This window comes from Athene cunicularia (assembly GCF_003259725.1).
Source record: "Athene cunicularia isolate RWA chromosome 19 unlocalized genomic scaffold, athCun1 chr19_part1, whole genome shotgun sequence".
NCBI classification, from domain to species: domain Eukaryota; kingdom Metazoa; phylum Chordata; class Aves; order Strigiformes; family Strigidae; genus Athene; species Athene cunicularia.
Window position 1 is genome coordinate 4,489,520 of NW_020799124.1, and position 16,774 is coordinate 4,506,293.

Here is a 16,774-nt window from a genome sequence, read left to right on the forward strand (position 1 = left end):
CCACATTAAGTACTCCAGCAAATCACTAAACTTTGGGCAACTGTTAGACTTAATGTGTGCTCTGGTAAGGGTGCAGATAAGCGTCAGACTTTGTAGATCTGAAGAATGTTGAGGTATTCTTGCAAACTTAAGGAAATACTCAAAACATTCTAAATGGGAAATTTTACCATTTCTGGAAGTTTGCATTCAGAAGTATTGCAGTTAGCGTGTTTAGTAACACTGTAGTAAGGAATGACATAGTACCAAAAATCCTGTTTGTATTTCTTAAATTTATTAATGATTAATTAGCAACATTTATTACAGCTAGTAATAGAACTTGAGCGTGTTGAACTGCTTTGCTTGCCAGAGCTTTTATCTTACAGTTGCAGAATGCAATTCATCCTCCTTCTCCCTCCTGTGCCTCAGCCTTGTTTGAAGCTGATATTTTTCAGCAACCTGAAACTTCCTTGCTGATTGGCAAACACAAGTTGTCTAAGATTTATGATGCGCTCTAAGATGTGCTTGTGCCAATAACAGGTGCTTCAGCTTAAACTCTTAATAGTTCATATATTTTTGTAAATTAGAATGCAAGCAAGTGGAATATTGCAGTGGAGAGGATATTAATCATGGTAATGATGTTGAAATCCTTCAGAGAATGTAGTGAGTACAACTTGACTCAAGTTTCAGTGTGGGGGCTTTTCCTTCAGAGAAGCTGAATGCTAGATTAAAGCATGTCAAGTTAAGAGATGTAGAGCTTATTAAGTTCTGATATATTTTTGTCCTCAAATAGGTCTAGAAAGGACTGTTTATAAAATGCTACCTAAACCATTCCAGAATGCTCACAGAGGCAACTAAACAAGCGTGTCTTAAAGCAACTGTGACTTTTCAAACGACGAGCACGTTTTTAACATAATACTGGAAGAAGGCATGGCTCTACAGTGCTTCCACATCAACCATCGAGAATTCCTTATGTAACTCACTGAAAGGAGGTTCTCTCTGACTCGAGTTTTTCTTTGAAATTTGGTAGCAAAGCGGTAGTCAGTAAGGGCTGTGTTTCTGTGGTGGAGCTGCCTGGTCAGCAGAAACGCCTGTCTGTGGATCAGGCCGGGTGCCTTTGCAGCAGGTGGTGCAGTCCGGTGATCTGACTAGACAGAAATTTGCTGTATGTCTGTGACGGCCAATCAAGCTGAGCTCGGTGGGGATTACCTCTGGTGACTCCGGTGAGATTAGAAGGTTGTATGTGAGATGGGCAACTCTGCTGTAGGCAGCTTAAGTGGCAGAATGACACAATTTCCTGGAATAAACACGTTGCTGGGTTAGGCAGCCTCTGCTATAGAGCTGTGTGATGTCGGTGCTGGTGTGGTTTTTGTCCTTTTGAATCGTACCCTGAGTTAAAGCCCATCCCCTTGCCTGGATAGTAAAAGTTTTAATCAACAGATGAATGTGCAGGTACGTCGCTGACCGAGGCTTCAACTGTTTTAAGGTTTGTGTTTAACCTGCACTTGACCTATTGATTATGCATGTTAAATAAATTCACTGTGAAATAGAGAACCCTGTTATGTACAGTGTGATGTTAAGTTAGCCAGGCAAAAAAGGACAGAGGATTTTCAGCAACCGTTTTGTAATTGGTTATATGTAAAGTACAGATTTTTAAAAATTACTGTTATTTTTTTCTTCTGAAAATGCAGTTTTAAACTCCTTGCTTCTGAGGCCAATCTATCTAGCATGATGGAAATAATTTCTCTTAGTATGTCTTTGACATCTTGCTTGAGGAAGATTTTTGCATAACCAAGTAATGCCAGCATCATAAATGCCAATAATTGCAGCAAGATGATAGTGGTTAGCGTTTGCTTTTTCTGCTTCAGTTCACATTATTAAAATGTCAAAAACAAGTCTTTCTTGTGACTATTTCCAGCCTCAGTTTTCTTAGTGAAACAGTGACACCTGCTGCTACACTTACAGGAAAGTTGGTTCCTCTGTGAAAAAGAAAAGCCTATTTTGAAGAATTTTTCAGTGGACTGTAAAATCTGAGTTAATGAAGTCCTACGACAGCAATCTTGTACTTCTCTGGTTTTGTCTTTCCATGATTTGCCAAATGTATTTTTGGTATTTGTTTGAAAGGTAGCTTTATATAAATATTACATGTATTTTGCTTTTTGAAGTGGACTTGCAGGGTAAGAAACAAGTCAGTTCTGTGCAGACCACATCTGAGTGGAGAGCATCTGGGTATTGCAGTTCTGAAAGGGTGACAACTGATGAGCTGGTTTGTTTAACCCCTTCAAGCCCTTTCAGTGTGAACTCCTGTGAATGGTTCCCTCTTTGTGGCCATCTCTGACTCTCCACCCTCTCTTACATTCCATAGTTTTTTATGACAACATATTTAAGGCAGAATTTAAACTGTAATCATGCATTTTAAATAAATTTACATATTTTCAGAGAGGTGGAAGAGAGCTCTTTCTTCCTTCTCCCTCTCCTCTTGCCTTTAACTGGAGTCCTGCCCTCCATAACATCACCTGCAGCCTCAGGCATTCTTTTCCCATTTTTGTTGTAAGGTGCCTAGTAGAGAGGGCTCTTGGACTTTTCTGTGGCACTCACATCATCACCTTGGTACAGATATTATTTGAGTGTGGATGGGCAATATGGATTAAGCTCCAGATGCTTGTTGCTGCCGTTTGAGGCCCATCAAGAGACTTAATTTGCTATTTACTTCATGTATGGGTTCTGGGAATTGGGTGGGTGGGTTACATGGTTTATTTAGTGGCAGCTTGGTATAATACTACTGCTTGGTATTTTAACCTGGAGAGGAAGGAATTTGCAGGTGAGCTATGGACATAAAAATGCAGCAGTGTGTTGGAAAGTGAGATGGTTTGGCCATGTGCAGATACATCATTGTGGATGGCAAAAAGCAATATTCAGGATCCTAAATATATTTAGGGAGGATAACAATAGTGAAACTTGAGGAAATCTTTTCTGTAGCCACATTCTATAGATCTTTCATAATACTGCCCATCCCCATATGAGCAGTGTCATTTTTCTAATGCTTTCTTAAAACATCACAGGATATTTGGCTTGTCTAATGTTAGGCCACCTGTAAGAGTGAAGTCAGACAGGGAATACCAAGGCTTTTTATTTTGTGCATGTGTGAAAGCAGTTGTAAGGGATCATGCTGGTAATTCTATGTGATCACAGTGTAATTACATGTGTAATTAATGTGATTACATGTGTAATTCTATGTGATCACATAAAGTAACAGAAATTCCTTCCATTAATTCCTGTTTGAAGCAGATTATATCTGATTGAAAGTTTAAGTCAAATTTATGAGCTTTCAAAAATGAGATACTCTTATACATGATAATCATCTGGACTGCTTTGACAGATCAGGAGTGATAGTCCCTTAACAGGAATGCATAAATAGTATTTTGTGCTGTTTTCCTTAGGATAATAACAAGTAATGGTAATTACTTTGTAATTTGTCAGTGCTTAATGTGCTTGTAAAACTATCATCTCGATAAAGGCTATAGTTAAAAAAAAAAAAAATCTAGGCTGTAATTTTCCGTCTGTAAATTCACTGGAAATGTAAGTCTAAAATTCCTGACCTAATTTTTTGAACAATTACATTTCTTAATTACTAGCTACAGTTTTGAGAAGGTGATTTAAGAGTTGTCCATAATTTTCATGCACAAGATCTGCTTCCAAGTTGCAAGCTATCATGTTTCACTATTTTTAAAATGGACAACATTAAAAATAAAATTTGAGAGGTGCAACACCATCACCACAAAAGATGTTGGTCGGACCTCTCTAAGCATTTTTAAAACATAGGTGTGCATCTTTAGCATGGCATACAACAGCACATGTATCTGTTGACACATGTATGGGTACATTATCACCTCTGTGCTCATGCTGCAAAAGAAGCCTGTGCCTCCCTGGAATTTATAAAAAAAAAATACCGTATCTGAATGGGCCAGCTGACCAGAAGATACATAAGAGAAAATAAATTGGTAGTTACTGAGGAGGGATGTACAGCTAATATATAGAAACTGCACATTCTGTGGCAAAGGGAACTTCTGAAGTCCAGGAGATAATGCCTGGAACATCACATTTGTTATGATTTCAGAGGGCAGATAGGTGTTACAGGTTTTGGCAGAGGTGTTTTATCTTGACCAGTGTGCAGAGACTGTAACTTGACATATCAAGTGGGAGGTAAGGCAACGTCAGTGTTTGTGCTGCTCTGAGTACAAGTTGCTGTACCTTTGTGTGATCAACGTCTTATAATATGTAAATCTCATTTCAATTCAGCAACAAATTGCTCGTCCTTCTCAAGAAGAAAAGGTAGAAGAAAAGGTAGAAGAGGAAAAAGCAGAAAAAGCAGAGAAGAAAGAGGAGGAAAAGAAAGATGAGGAGGAAAAGGATGAGAAGGAGGAATCTAAGTAAGTATATGTACTGAAAATGCATTAATTCACCCTAGATTGCAGGTTTTTGCAGGAGAGGATTCACATTAGCCTGACAGTGAAATTTGGATTGAAAACTGCTCCTGTTTAGGTTAGGATTTGTGCATTAAACAGTTTTTTTGGACACGTGAATTTCTCTGTCTTGAACTAATCAGACTGGTGGAAAAAGTGATGGGATTATTTTTTTGCACATGTAATTGTTTTCATACCTTGTTGGTTTGGGGTTTTTTCATGCGTTCTGTCACAGTGTTTTTAGCTTCTTTGAAGCTGATAATATCGAGTATCTGTGTTATTCTCTAGCAACTCTATAAATTGTAAGCAGTAAGTGAATAGGCATCTTCAGAGTTTGTGGAGTTTTGTTTGTGGTGTGGGTTTTTGTTTTGGTTTTGTGGGGTTTTTTTACATTGATATTTGGGAATATCTGCTCATAATGGCTATCTGAATGTGACTGAATTATATTTTAACTACTCTCAGAGAAAACACCAAAGAAAAGGACAAAACTGAAGCTGCACCAGAGGAAACAGAGGAAAGGGAGCAGGCCACTCCTAGGGGCCGAAAAACTGCCAATAGTCAAGGTCGTCGTAAGGGCAGAATCACCAGATCAATGACAAATGAAGCGGCACAAGCAAGTGCTGCTGCAGCTGCAGCCACTGAAGAACCACCACCACCTCTTCCACCCCCACCAGAACCTTGTGAGTAGCATTTATAGGACACTCGGGGACCCATCTGGTCATGAGGCTCTTCACTGACATAAGGCTGTTTTCTGTGCATGCACTGCACTTTTTTTTTTTTCCCCCCCTCTATTTAGTATTACATCTTTATTCTTAGGCCTGCTTATAATTTCATGATTGCGTGGTACTGTTAAACTTCACAAGTGTAACTTCATGAATAGTATATGTGTAATCAGATGACTCTTTTAAAACCACGTGGGGAGAAAAAAGGCAGTTCAGCCTTCCTGCGATAACTATGTTTTCTTTCTTTGCAGGGTTAATGATGGATCTGTAGAGATCCAAATGCCTTTGACACAGATTGACTTACAGGCTGTAGCTCACAGAGGTTATTGTTAAATAAGTAGGCATGATATTTGAGTATTTAGAGGGTTTCATAATCTGAAATAGATCCTAGCAATTTTTGTTGTTGTTGTTTCTATATTAGATGGCAAGATACTTCTTTAAAATAAAACGCTACTTTCTTGGCACATATAGTTAAAAAAGACTATGCTATCTCTGACTGCATTTCTGAAAAGGCTGACATAATTTGTGGTGCTGCAGAAATACTAGCAAACAGAATACCTTGTGGCTAGTAAATAATTATCCAGAATGGCAGGGCAGGTTGTTTTTTTTTCTTGCAGTATTCTGCTGTGGCAAAGTTTGTTGCCCCTAGCTCTTCAACTAGGTAGTTACAGGCAGCTGCTATTCTAGAATTTGTAACAGCTCTTTTGTTGTTCAGATATTCTGTATATCCTAAAGAACAGAGTAAGTGGGCAAATTAGTTCTCATTTAACTGTAAACATCAGAGACTGTGATAGACATTCTTGCTCAGTTGACATGGTGGGTTTCTGTCAGCAGCTAGACTAAGGCAATAATGGGTTTTGCTTTTAGTTTTTTAAAACCATTTTTACAGGGTTGACTGGAAAATCCCAAATAGTTTTTTAGTAGATCCAGACAGACACTTCATAGTTGTCCTCCTTTTGTTGTTTGTTATTGGAAGTTGTTGAAGGATCCATGTTGCATGTTGTGGCAGATTTTATGAAAAGGAAATGGAGGCTGTTGCAGCTTAATATCATTCAGAATTTAAACAGAATGATATCAAATCCAGAGAAGTGAATGAAAACTACTTTGTGCTGAATCATACTTAGTTTACTGCTTGTTTTTACTTGCGCTTTTTTTTGTTTTCTTTTATTTTTCTTTTGTCCAGTAGGAGACTCAGTGAATACAAGAATAGTAGACTTGATACCCACTAGTCAATAAATAACCATGTCAGTCCTTTCCACAGCAGTCAGTGAAGTAAGATGGAACTAGATTATAGCATGTTGGATTACTGCTTTTAGTAGTTGGTGGTAATTATTGACAGTTTAGATGTATCAATCACTAAAATTTTATTTAAGTTACTTTCAAGTCTTTCTTGGCAGATAATTGTAGTTTTGTGGGCAGAACAGTTTTGAACAGTTTGCTGAGGTTGTGGTGGTTCCTTCTATATCTCTAACGTTTTAATGGAGATTGAACACTTCCCTTCCTAAGTGACTTGAACAAACATTAATGTAAATAAATTAGTTGACTATGGGATGCATGATTGGTGTCATAATAGTGAATCCTGGTCTTTTCTCTGATCTGTGTCTTTGTTTCTTTTTCAGCTTCTGCAGAGCCTGTGGAGACATCCCGCTGGACAGAAGAAGAAATGGAAGTTGCTAAGAAAGGTAAGTCCTGCAAAGCTTTTGACATTCAAAATACTTTCTGAATACTTGTATTTTACAAAATCAGTTTTTTGAGACTCATGTTGACTTTTTTCATATGGGCTACTTAGAACTGTTTGATGTTGTACTTGGTCCACAGAAGTCTGTGAAACAGATGTGAAGGTGTGTATGTAAAGTTTCAAAGTAATGTGTTTATAAGTTACAAGAATTCCTTTTGTATAAGACATTCTTTTAATAGAAAAGCTAATGTAGTTTATAACTGTCTATTCATTTGCAGATGCTGTTACCTATAAATTTTATGCATGAAATCAATATTTTATCAGAGGTGTTGCATATTAGCAACAGCAAAGAGTTAAATTTAAAGGGTTTATAAGCACACATTCAGGTTGACACAGCTTTTTTTTCCCCCTGTAAATAGTTATCAAATGCATTGTCATAGTGAGAGTTCTTTTAAGGACAGCGGTAATTCTGTAGCTTACCTTCCTATAGGCATTGTTATTCCATTTATTTGGATTCAGATAGCTGAAGTATTTATCATAGTAAATATTGGTTCTTCTATGTTTGAACAGGCCTAGTGGAACATGGACGAAACTGGGCAGCAATTGCCAAAATGGTTGGGACAAAAAGTGAAGCTCAGTGTAAGAACTTCTACTTCAACTATAAAAGGAGACACAATCTGGACAGCCTTCTCCAACAGCACAAACAGAAGGTAAGTGCAGTAGGCATTGAATATTTTGCAGTGGAAAACTTGGCATCTTTCTGAAGTCATTCATCATGCTTCACTAAGACTGTTTTGCAATCACCACTTGTTTCCTTTTCTACTTGTTTTTGTGTGGTGACATAAATCTCCTAGAAAAGGCGGATGATGCTCACTGACCTGTGATACTAATCACTTCTTGCTTTAAAATGCAATAGAAGATTTTCTGTCAGATAGAACACTGAAGCCTGAGGAATTCTTTAGTGCTCTGAAAACCACATTACTCATCAGTACACCAGCAACTATAGAAGCTCAAGTATCGCTACCATGAAACACATTAAGCACTAACCTTACCAAACAGAGCAAGAGAATTGGTAGAAACCAGGAAAATGGAAGTTTTGAGGCATCTAAGTTAGAATCCTGAGTATTGGAATCCTCTAAACTGCAGTGTTATCCTCGTCTCTTCTCACTGTCCGTGTTTGCTGCACAGTGTTGTCATCCAAACATATCTTGAGGCTCTGGTTTGTTCCTAAGCTTATATTTGATCAGGAGCAGCACAAGCTGGCCTGAAGTTGAAATAGTGTGGCCTTGTGAACGAGTATTGTGCTAAATAGACATTCTCTGTCTTTCATTTCAACCTCAGATTGATAAATGAGAATGCATGTAAAAGGAAATAATCCTTGCAAATTTTCAGTACAATGTAAATGCCGTGTCTTTATCAGTCTTCACGAAGGCCCCGTGAGGAACGAGATGTATCACAGTGTGAGAGTGTAGCTTCGACTGTGTCAGCTCAGGAGGATGAAGATATTGAAGCATCTAATGAAGAAGAGAATCCAGAAGACAGTGAAGGTAACTTTGCTGGGAAGGAAACTTGTGCATGCACAGAAAGGAACCCATGTTTTGTGCCAATTATACACTCCAAAAGTGTGTTCCACTTCATAATGCAGTGCTCAAATACTGTTTCAGTTGGATTTTAGCAATTGAAACTTACTGGAGAGGAAAAAGCATTTTTAGTACTGGGTAACCTTAAGATGTTAATGCTTAGTATTTTGAGATGCTTTGACTATGGTATCATCTAGAAAGTAAACAGGCAGCACCTGATCAAAAAATTTGTGCATGTTGAAACAAGTTAAATCAAAGATATGTAACCTTTGCTAGTTGATAGTCTTAGTGAAAGCTTCAGGCAGGCAAATTTAGGTGATGCTTTTGTGTTTTGTTTAAAATTTGTTGGTTGCAACTGCTAATTATTGTAAGTACTCAGTATCAGGTAGGCTTGGCCAGCTTTTTGTGGAGCTGTAAGCAATAGAATTCATAAATGATGAATGAGAGAATTATGGCTAAGTGTTGGGGATTTTGCTTTTCAGTTGTTTGGTATTTTTTAAGCTGCAGTATGTGTAATTCAGGAAATAAACTATTTCTATAAGTCAAAATCAATTACTTGTTTTACAGATGGGTAGGTTAAAATTGATGCATCCTTATTGCATCCATTTGTTTAACAAACTTTGTTAAAATATTGATGTGGTTCTGAGGAATGAAGATTCTTATCAGAAGCTAAGACTTGAATATAACATCTATGTTCTAGGTGTTGCCATAGTTTTTCCATAAATGTTTTTATCTAAAACCTATTTATAATATAATGGAGTTCATGAACTAGGCTAAAAAGAGGAGGAAAGTTCTTTACTGCAAAAATCAATAGCTTTCTATAATTGGTATCTGGCTGTCAATGCTGTTTACACCTTTCACAGAGCAAAGAAGACATTTTCAAGAAAACAGTGGTGATTCACAAAGAAAGTAAACTAGAACTGTTAACTTACAGCAAGAACTGCAAGTCGGCATGTCTGTAAAATGTGACTGATTTTCATGTAAAATCAGCATTTTGCCACTTCTAGCAGCAATGCCTCTAAAACGTGTTAATTTGAATCATTAAATCCGCGCCTTAGGTACTGTGAATGTTGACTCTAATCTTGTAATAAAGCCACATCATATATGGAAGTATTGAGTCTCTGACATATGCCCAAGAGTTTAGTTGGCTGTCTCTCGGCAAGATCAGAGCTAGCTAAGTAGTCTTATTTTTGTAATATCAGTCTTCCTCCTTCACCTCTATCTGCTGATTTGTGGGGTACTTTCCTTTTGGGAGTCAGTTCTTCAGGGCAGTTGTCTTGCTGTGCTTTGGGACAGCAGACATACTGGATTATTCTAAAGAAGCACTTAATCGAAGCCTAATTAAATTTCATTAACATTGAACAGTTATGCCAAAACATTTTTTTTTTTCCCCCGCAGGTGCTGAAAATAGTTCTGATACAGAAAGTGCTCCATCTCCAACTCCAGCAGAACCTGCTAAACCAAGTGAAGAAACACCATCTGAGAGTGCTGCTTCGAAAGTAACCACTGAGGCAACAGCAGAACAAGAATCTACCATTAAACCTGCAACCAGCACATCTCCCTCCTTAACAGCCCAAAGTGTATCAACAGCTGAAAGTCAGAACCCTGAGCCACAGGTTAAGGAAGAAATGAATAATGAGACAGAAGAGCCTATGGAGGTTGACAGTAGAAGCCATGCAGTTGAAGCTAAGCCTGTGATTACTCTTCCAGTGCATACCAAAGTAGAACCTGTAGAGACTGAAATGAGGCTACCAGAGAATATTCAAGTGAAAATAGAGAGTGATACCAAAGAGAGAGAGATGGAGAAACCCAAGGAAAAGTCAGAACCAGAGGAAATGGACTATAGTCTGTCACAACAAGTTAATACAGCAAGACAAGAATCCCATTCAGATAATGATTCGAGTGCCACCTGTAGTGCTGATGAGGAAGTTGATGGAGAACCTGACAGACAAGGGTGAGTTTAATTGTGTAGCATTCAAATATTGCCATCTTTAAGAAGTTGTTTAAAAAGTGGTTTTACTTTAACAGCGATCCAAAAACTGTCATCAGTAGTGACATTTTTGTACATGTTTCTACTCGGGAAAGAATGTCTAAGGAGTCTTTGCTGGAAGTGCAACAGAGGGAAATGTTGGTTTAAGATTTTAATGAAAAGCCAAAAGAAGGGTCTTCTAAGGCAGGGTAAAGCAAAATTCTATGGTGGTAGACTGACTAGGTAGGTATCAAACTAGCACAACTACATGGAAAATTGGAGAATGAGGGAAATCAAGCTGTTTGGGATCTGTTCAGAGAATGGGAATTGTGTTAAACGATTATCTGGAAAGGACAGCAGCTTACTGAAACAATGAAAGTTTGCCAAAGCAAGAAAGGAGATGCCCCTGGCATGAGTTTCCCTAAGTAGCTCTGTGGTACTGTTGGTGGGGAGATGAAGATCTTGCTGCTGCAGAATTTTCTGCTACAGAGCTATTTAAAAATCAGTGACCAACTGAAAAAATTAAGTCATGGGGAATTTTGTAAATGCCTCCATCTATTCACCAAGAAACTCAACAGTGGTTGTGTAGCTGGATCTGTACTGAAGTTCTTCGGTTAGGTTTTGTTAGTTTGTAGCCTTTACACAATACTTGGAAACAAATCTACACATTCAGAAGTGGATTTGGAATATTTTTTATGGTGTGATTGGTTATTGTAGGATAGTACATGGACTCTCCATTCCCTTTAGTGAAAAATTGTTTGAATGTAGAGCCAAAAATTTGGAAATGGAGCTGTTTTAATTGATTCTTGCTCTCACAAACTCAGTTTAGTAGAATGCATCTAAAACTCCTTGGTTTGACAGGGAAAGCAGCCTGAATATATTTTCTAGTAGGAGATGAAATCCTTTTTTAAAAAAAAATCTAGGGGCACAAAATATTGATATTTTAGTTACCTTTTAACATTTCATGTTTAGTTGTTTGTATAACCTCTAGATTCCTGTACCCAATTACTGTCATTGAGCCATGTTATATGAATCGGTAGAACTGAATCTCTTGAAGACTATTAATAATACAGTAGTGGAAGTATTTCTTACTCTTACCAGTGTCTGTAAATTAACAGGCAAGTGTCCTGAGAAATGGATGACCTCTTTCTCCAAAGTGTACAATGTCTTCATGCAAACTTCCTAGTTCCTGGGAACTTGGCCCTAAACACTGTGGATAACCCACATGAGTATATTGGGCTTTAAATGGACAATGCTGCACATCTTTGGAGTAATTTCTCTTTTGAATGTGGCTGACACCACTGATGATGTCTGAAGTCTTTTTAGTGTACTGTTGAGTGCATTCCTGTGTAACCACAGTGTAGAGCTGGAGCCAATGCCCCCTCCCTCTTAGTGGTCTTAATATACGCACCGTACCAAGGATAGATGTTAAATGTCAAAAGTATCCAGTGTCGTTGTTCTGCATGTGGTCTTTGGAAAGAGTGCAGCTGATGGTGTTTCTGCACTCTCTTGCCTCTTCAGACGTCATCTTTCCACTTCACTAATACATTGGCCCTCCTGTCTGTTGTATACTCTTGTTTATTTCCTGTGGACTAAATATATCTACTGCTTCCTATCTGGGTTTTTATAAAGCATTCTTTATAAAGAAAGTTGCGTTCTTGTGGTACTGTGCATATAGAAACTGCATACTTAAATTTCTGGTATTAGAGATTCTGAACACTTCTTTTGATATTTCTGTGTATTATAAAAACACAGCAGCATCTGTTGCCTATTCTACAGATGTGCTGTGGGACAAAACACAACGTGATTCTTGATTTTCCAGCTATTTGTCCAGTGTGATAAATGTGGTAGGTTTTTTTTGAAGTTGCGAGGCATATTTTCGTTGTTTAATCTTGGTCTTTTTGGTGCTATTTTCCCTTCTGTCTCTTTTTTTTCAGTATCTTCAGCAGGGAGTCAAAGCCCTCATTGTTAAATCCCACTGGGTCAATACTGGTATCATCCACGATAAAGCAAGGTCAGATGGACCTGCAACAGCTTCACCACCGAGCTGCTGTCATTCCACCTATGGTAATGGGGTGTTTTAAGCGATATTTGAAGGAATATCTGTTGTCCCTAAAACTAGTTGCAACACTAAAGCAGCAAAAAATCATGAAACAAATTAAGAACGTTTACTTTGTTATCTTAGTTTTGAAGGGGAAGTTAAGTGCAAATACACAAGTAATAGCTTAAAACCAGATGTTTTTGAAACAGTCATACATAGACTGCAGCCACTGCAGTGGAGGCATTGAGCAAGACAGTTACTAAAGTAAGTACCTGTATTAATGTACCTCACGTTAATACCTTCCTGTCCCTGTAGGTTTCTTGCAGTCCCTGTACTGTTCCTGTTGGAACACCGGTGAGTGGTTACGCGCTCTATCAACGGCACATTAAAGCAATGCACGAGTCAGCACTGCTGGAGGAGCAACGCCAGAGGCAAGAGCAGCTGGATATGGAGTATCGAAGTGCTGTAAGCCCTTGTGGCACTTCCAAGAGCCCTAATGTCGAGTGGGAAGGTAGGTGTTTTCACATCAGTCATGGAAAGAACCCTGCATTTGAGGTCTGTGTGTTACACTGCTGCCTCATTTAAGAATGAATGTTGAGTCTACTGATAATTAACTATTGCTTTCTGATGGCACTCCGTTGAAGGAACCTGTCTACTGTAGAGATCCTGCTGCAGTTACGGTGTTGGAGAACTACCTTGTAGCCCCCTTAGATAAGGCAGAAAAAATTACTCCATTTGGGTGACATTCAAAAATGAGTTGTTCCTAGAGAGAGAGATGCAGAAAGATTAGGCATGCGTGTGAGAGGACCCAGATAACTTGGTGTTCTGGGGGAGCCTCTTTTCAGAATCTTAAGGTGAAGATGGGAGAGACTTGTTAAAGGAGTATGAGCACAATTAAAAGGCATGTTTTACTGCGCTGGAGTACATACGTGGACATTGAGCCCTGGAGCAGGACACAAAAGTTTTGTAGAAGTGTTATACTCTAGCCCGTCTGTCCGCAGAAGGGCTGTGTGAGAGGTTCTTTCTCTTGGGAACACGATGGTTGGTTGCTATAGTATATATAGAGGGTAGCTTGAGGCAGGGTTTGAACTGAACTCTGATCTGGACCTGTGTTTCCTGAATGTGGCTCTTAGTGTGACCTTCAGTACAGAACAAGGCTAAAAGTGCTCATGGAACCTCTCAGAGTGACTAAATAAGGGCATATCTGTTACCATTGCTGGTTACAGGCAAGTGGTTCAGGTGGACGGTGTATATGTTATGTCATCCAAATTGCTACATAAGAGCCAAAGGATGCATTTATTAGTTTTAATGTTATGTTTTCTCTCTGTATATATTGGCTATATTTTATTCTTTGAACTGAAATTATTTTAATTCTGTCAACAGCTTGCAAATTACAAACAGCTTAGCAGAAGATTGTTTTGGTTTTCTGCAAGCAAAGCGTATCTTATGGGAGACCCAATTCTGTACTGTGTGTAACCTCAACTCACTTTACTAGAAAAGAAATAGGTCCACAAACTGTACATTGCAACAGGGAAATAAACCAAGTAATATTAATGTGCTGATTGTCACAATGTTAGAGATATCACAGTTGCATAATTCTGCATTTTTAGATTTTATATTCTCATGCGTTGTTTCTGTTGTCTCCACAGTATTAGCAATATAAACTGTCATGTTCTTTGAAACCTGAGTATTTTATGTTTAATCTGCATAAGAATTTTAAATTATGTTATGAAAATGCTTCACCTTAATTACTTTTACCTAAGTAAAATGAAAGAATCATAACCATTTTTTTTTGACAGTTAAAATAATGAGAAGGTAGCTTGTAGATCTGTGGAGGGAAGGGTAAGATTGTATTTTTTGCAAGTTGGTTCTTCAGGTGGAAAGTCTGGGTTTGCTTAAAAGTACCATATAACTGAAATACTACCCAAATAACTCTTGGCATTGGCAGTGTGGTATTATGAAGTGTGGGAAAGTTCTGGGGTGAAGTCTCTGTCAGCAAAAATCGAGGTGATTACTGAGGCAGACGGAGAGGGAGGGATAACATGGTTAATGTAAATGGGTTCTACAAGCCTGAATGTCTTAATCTGAAAACTAGAAGAGGCTGAGATGTCATCAGATCGTTACAACAGCTACTTCCTGAGATACACTGTGCATATGAAACTTGTCCGCCCACTGGTGTGTGCAGCAGAGAGCCCACAGAGTGTTTAAAAACCTCGCATCGCATACATCAAAACACTTGTGGGGCATCTTGTCAAACTAAAGGGCCTGTTGTGGAATTGGCTTGTGACAACCTACACAATACTTCACCATGAAATAAAATAGTAAAGATCCTTTAGAAAGCTGTTATGGGATGACTAGTGCCATCTTTCTTTGGCTACGGAGGTTAAAGATGTAATTTCATAGCTGCAGTAGACTTGTACTGGCTCGTAATTTTGATTACTTAAATTGTCCATTACCAAGGAAAAGGAATTTCTGAAGTTCTGGTACTGGATTTATAATTTCCTAAATTCAGTAAAAATATCCTTTCCCTTTAAACACTACGGATGGGCAATATGGGTATTTGAAATTTGATTCGTAACTTCTCTGGGCAAGCAAACAAGGAAGGAAAGCTTTTTGTCTGGTGGGATTGGCATATAAGTCTGGCTGAACTTGCATGTAGACCTGGCTGATGCACAGGATTTGGAAAGGAATCTTTTTTTAAATGAAGTCTTTTTCAATAGCAGAGCTTGAATTTAAAGGATCTAAAGGAGCCAGACACTCATTCTGTGTGTGTTTTTCACATATAGAAGTAATGAGAGAGTTTTTTCAAAGCTTTGGGGATAAAAATAGGAACATATTAAATTAAGCTGTACCTTGATACTACTTTTTAATGAAACATTTGAACCTGATGAATACATCAGACATTTGAATAGGCCCTTTGTTAAAACTGTGCTGCAAGCTGGACTTTTTGACGAATTTCTAATACAGGGTTCTTTTCTTTCTGATAACTTTAACCTTCGCAGGAAAACCAGTGGCCTATATGCCTTATGCTGAGGTCAAACGAGCAATAGAACAGGAAACACAAGTGCAAAATACAGCAACAAGGTCAGCATCACCATACAGGCTATCTCCAAGAGAAGTCAATAAAGCCTCTCCCCAACCTGATATGAATGCAGCTCGCTATAGTGTCCCTCCAGGTAAATATTTTGTTAGGTACCATAGCAATATATAGTCTTCCTTTGGAAGCTGGACTAGTGTGGCTTAACGTAGTATCAGATTATTCTCTAAACATTTTGCAACTTAACAAAAGAAGAAAATAGGTTGTTTTCTGTGTGTGCATGTAAATAGGTGCTTGTTATTTTTCTAGCTCCAGTGAGGTTCTGGTTTAGTTCTTTATTGCTGCATCAGGTGCATAACATTTACTCAAGCTAATAGGATGATCTGAAAAGTATTAGAACAGCATAGGGCCAAAGTCATCAGGAGTTTTTCAGCTTAAATCAAGTACCGTCATATTCACAGGTGGCCTTTCTTATGAAAGGGGGAGTTGAGGAAAAGAGAAAGCTGCTGCTATCCTTGGCATTGATTTCTGACTGTAATTGCTTAATATTATAGTCTGAAGGTTTTATAAAACAGTAAAATAACTGACAAATCTTAATTCTGAGACTTGTATTATTGCTTTTTCCTTCAGACTATAATGTCTTGCTAAGAAAAGACAAAATCAGGGAAGCTTGGATTATACTTCACTCAGTTGCATTCCACTGAAAAATAAGAACTTTCTTTTAAAGACAGTGAAACAGCAAAAAACTTGAATGTACCCTAGGCTGTTATTTTTAAATGCTTAGTTTTAGGAGTCTTCAATTTTACAGTGCAGCTTTTGCCATTTCTTTTTGAACTTTGATGTGAGTTTAGATATTCTCCATTCAGTTTCTGTGAATAACATACACTTGGACATAGAGAATTTCAGAGTTGTAAATACAGCTAGATAGCTTTTGAGCACTGTGAGGCAATTCCCATGAGAAGTTGTTAGATGAGCTGTGCTATTTCTGTCTTTCTTGTCTCTCTAACAAGTACTAGAACTGAAACAGACTGCAATATTTAATGTACAATTTTTTCCCCCAAGTTCTCCAGCCAGCACCTCACCAAGTAATAACCAATATCCCTGAAGGAGTCCGCCTTCCAACAACCAGACCCACCAGACCACCCCCACCACTCATTCCATCCTCCAAAACAAGCGTGCCATCAGAAAAACCTTCCTTCATCATGGGAGGCTCAATCTCACAAGTAAGAGAATTATTATTTGGAAATCTGTGCTTACATCAATTTTTGTCCTTTCGCCAACCTTCATCTTGTACTCGGTTATGTGTTC

The 16,774-nt window shown here is 38.2% G+C and overlaps 1 protein-coding gene across 3 annotated transcripts in view; it reads left to right on the forward strand.

The window, feature by feature from the left end:
• NCOR1 (nuclear receptor corepressor 1) overlaps positions 1 to 16,774 on the forward strand; it is a 70,497-nt gene that overhangs the window by 34,588 nt on the left and 19,135 nt on the right. For 2 of the 3 annotated variants that reach the window (XM_026861517.1, XM_026861518.1), the window contains 10 exons: positions 4,276 to 4,406; positions 4,902 to 5,119; positions 6,781 to 6,843; positions 7,410 to 7,549; positions 8,260 to 8,386; positions 9,818 to 10,373; positions 12,326 to 12,455; positions 12,745 to 12,940; positions 15,432 to 15,605; positions 16,529 to 16,689. In XM_026861517.1, coding sequence (XP_026717318.1) covers positions 4,276 to 4,406; positions 4,902 to 5,119; positions 6,781 to 6,843; positions 7,410 to 7,549; positions 8,260 to 8,386; positions 9,818 to 10,373; positions 12,326 to 12,455; positions 12,745 to 12,940; positions 15,432 to 15,605; positions 16,529 to 16,689 — 1,896 coding nt within the window. Of the gene's footprint in view, positions 1 to 1,323; positions 1,463 to 4,275; positions 4,407 to 4,901; positions 5,120 to 6,780; positions 6,844 to 7,409; positions 7,550 to 8,259; positions 8,387 to 9,817; positions 10,374 to 12,325; positions 12,456 to 12,744; positions 12,941 to 15,431; positions 15,606 to 16,528; positions 16,690 to 16,774 lie in introns of those variants that run through there. The other variant, XM_026861519.1, reaches the window with a different exon arrangement.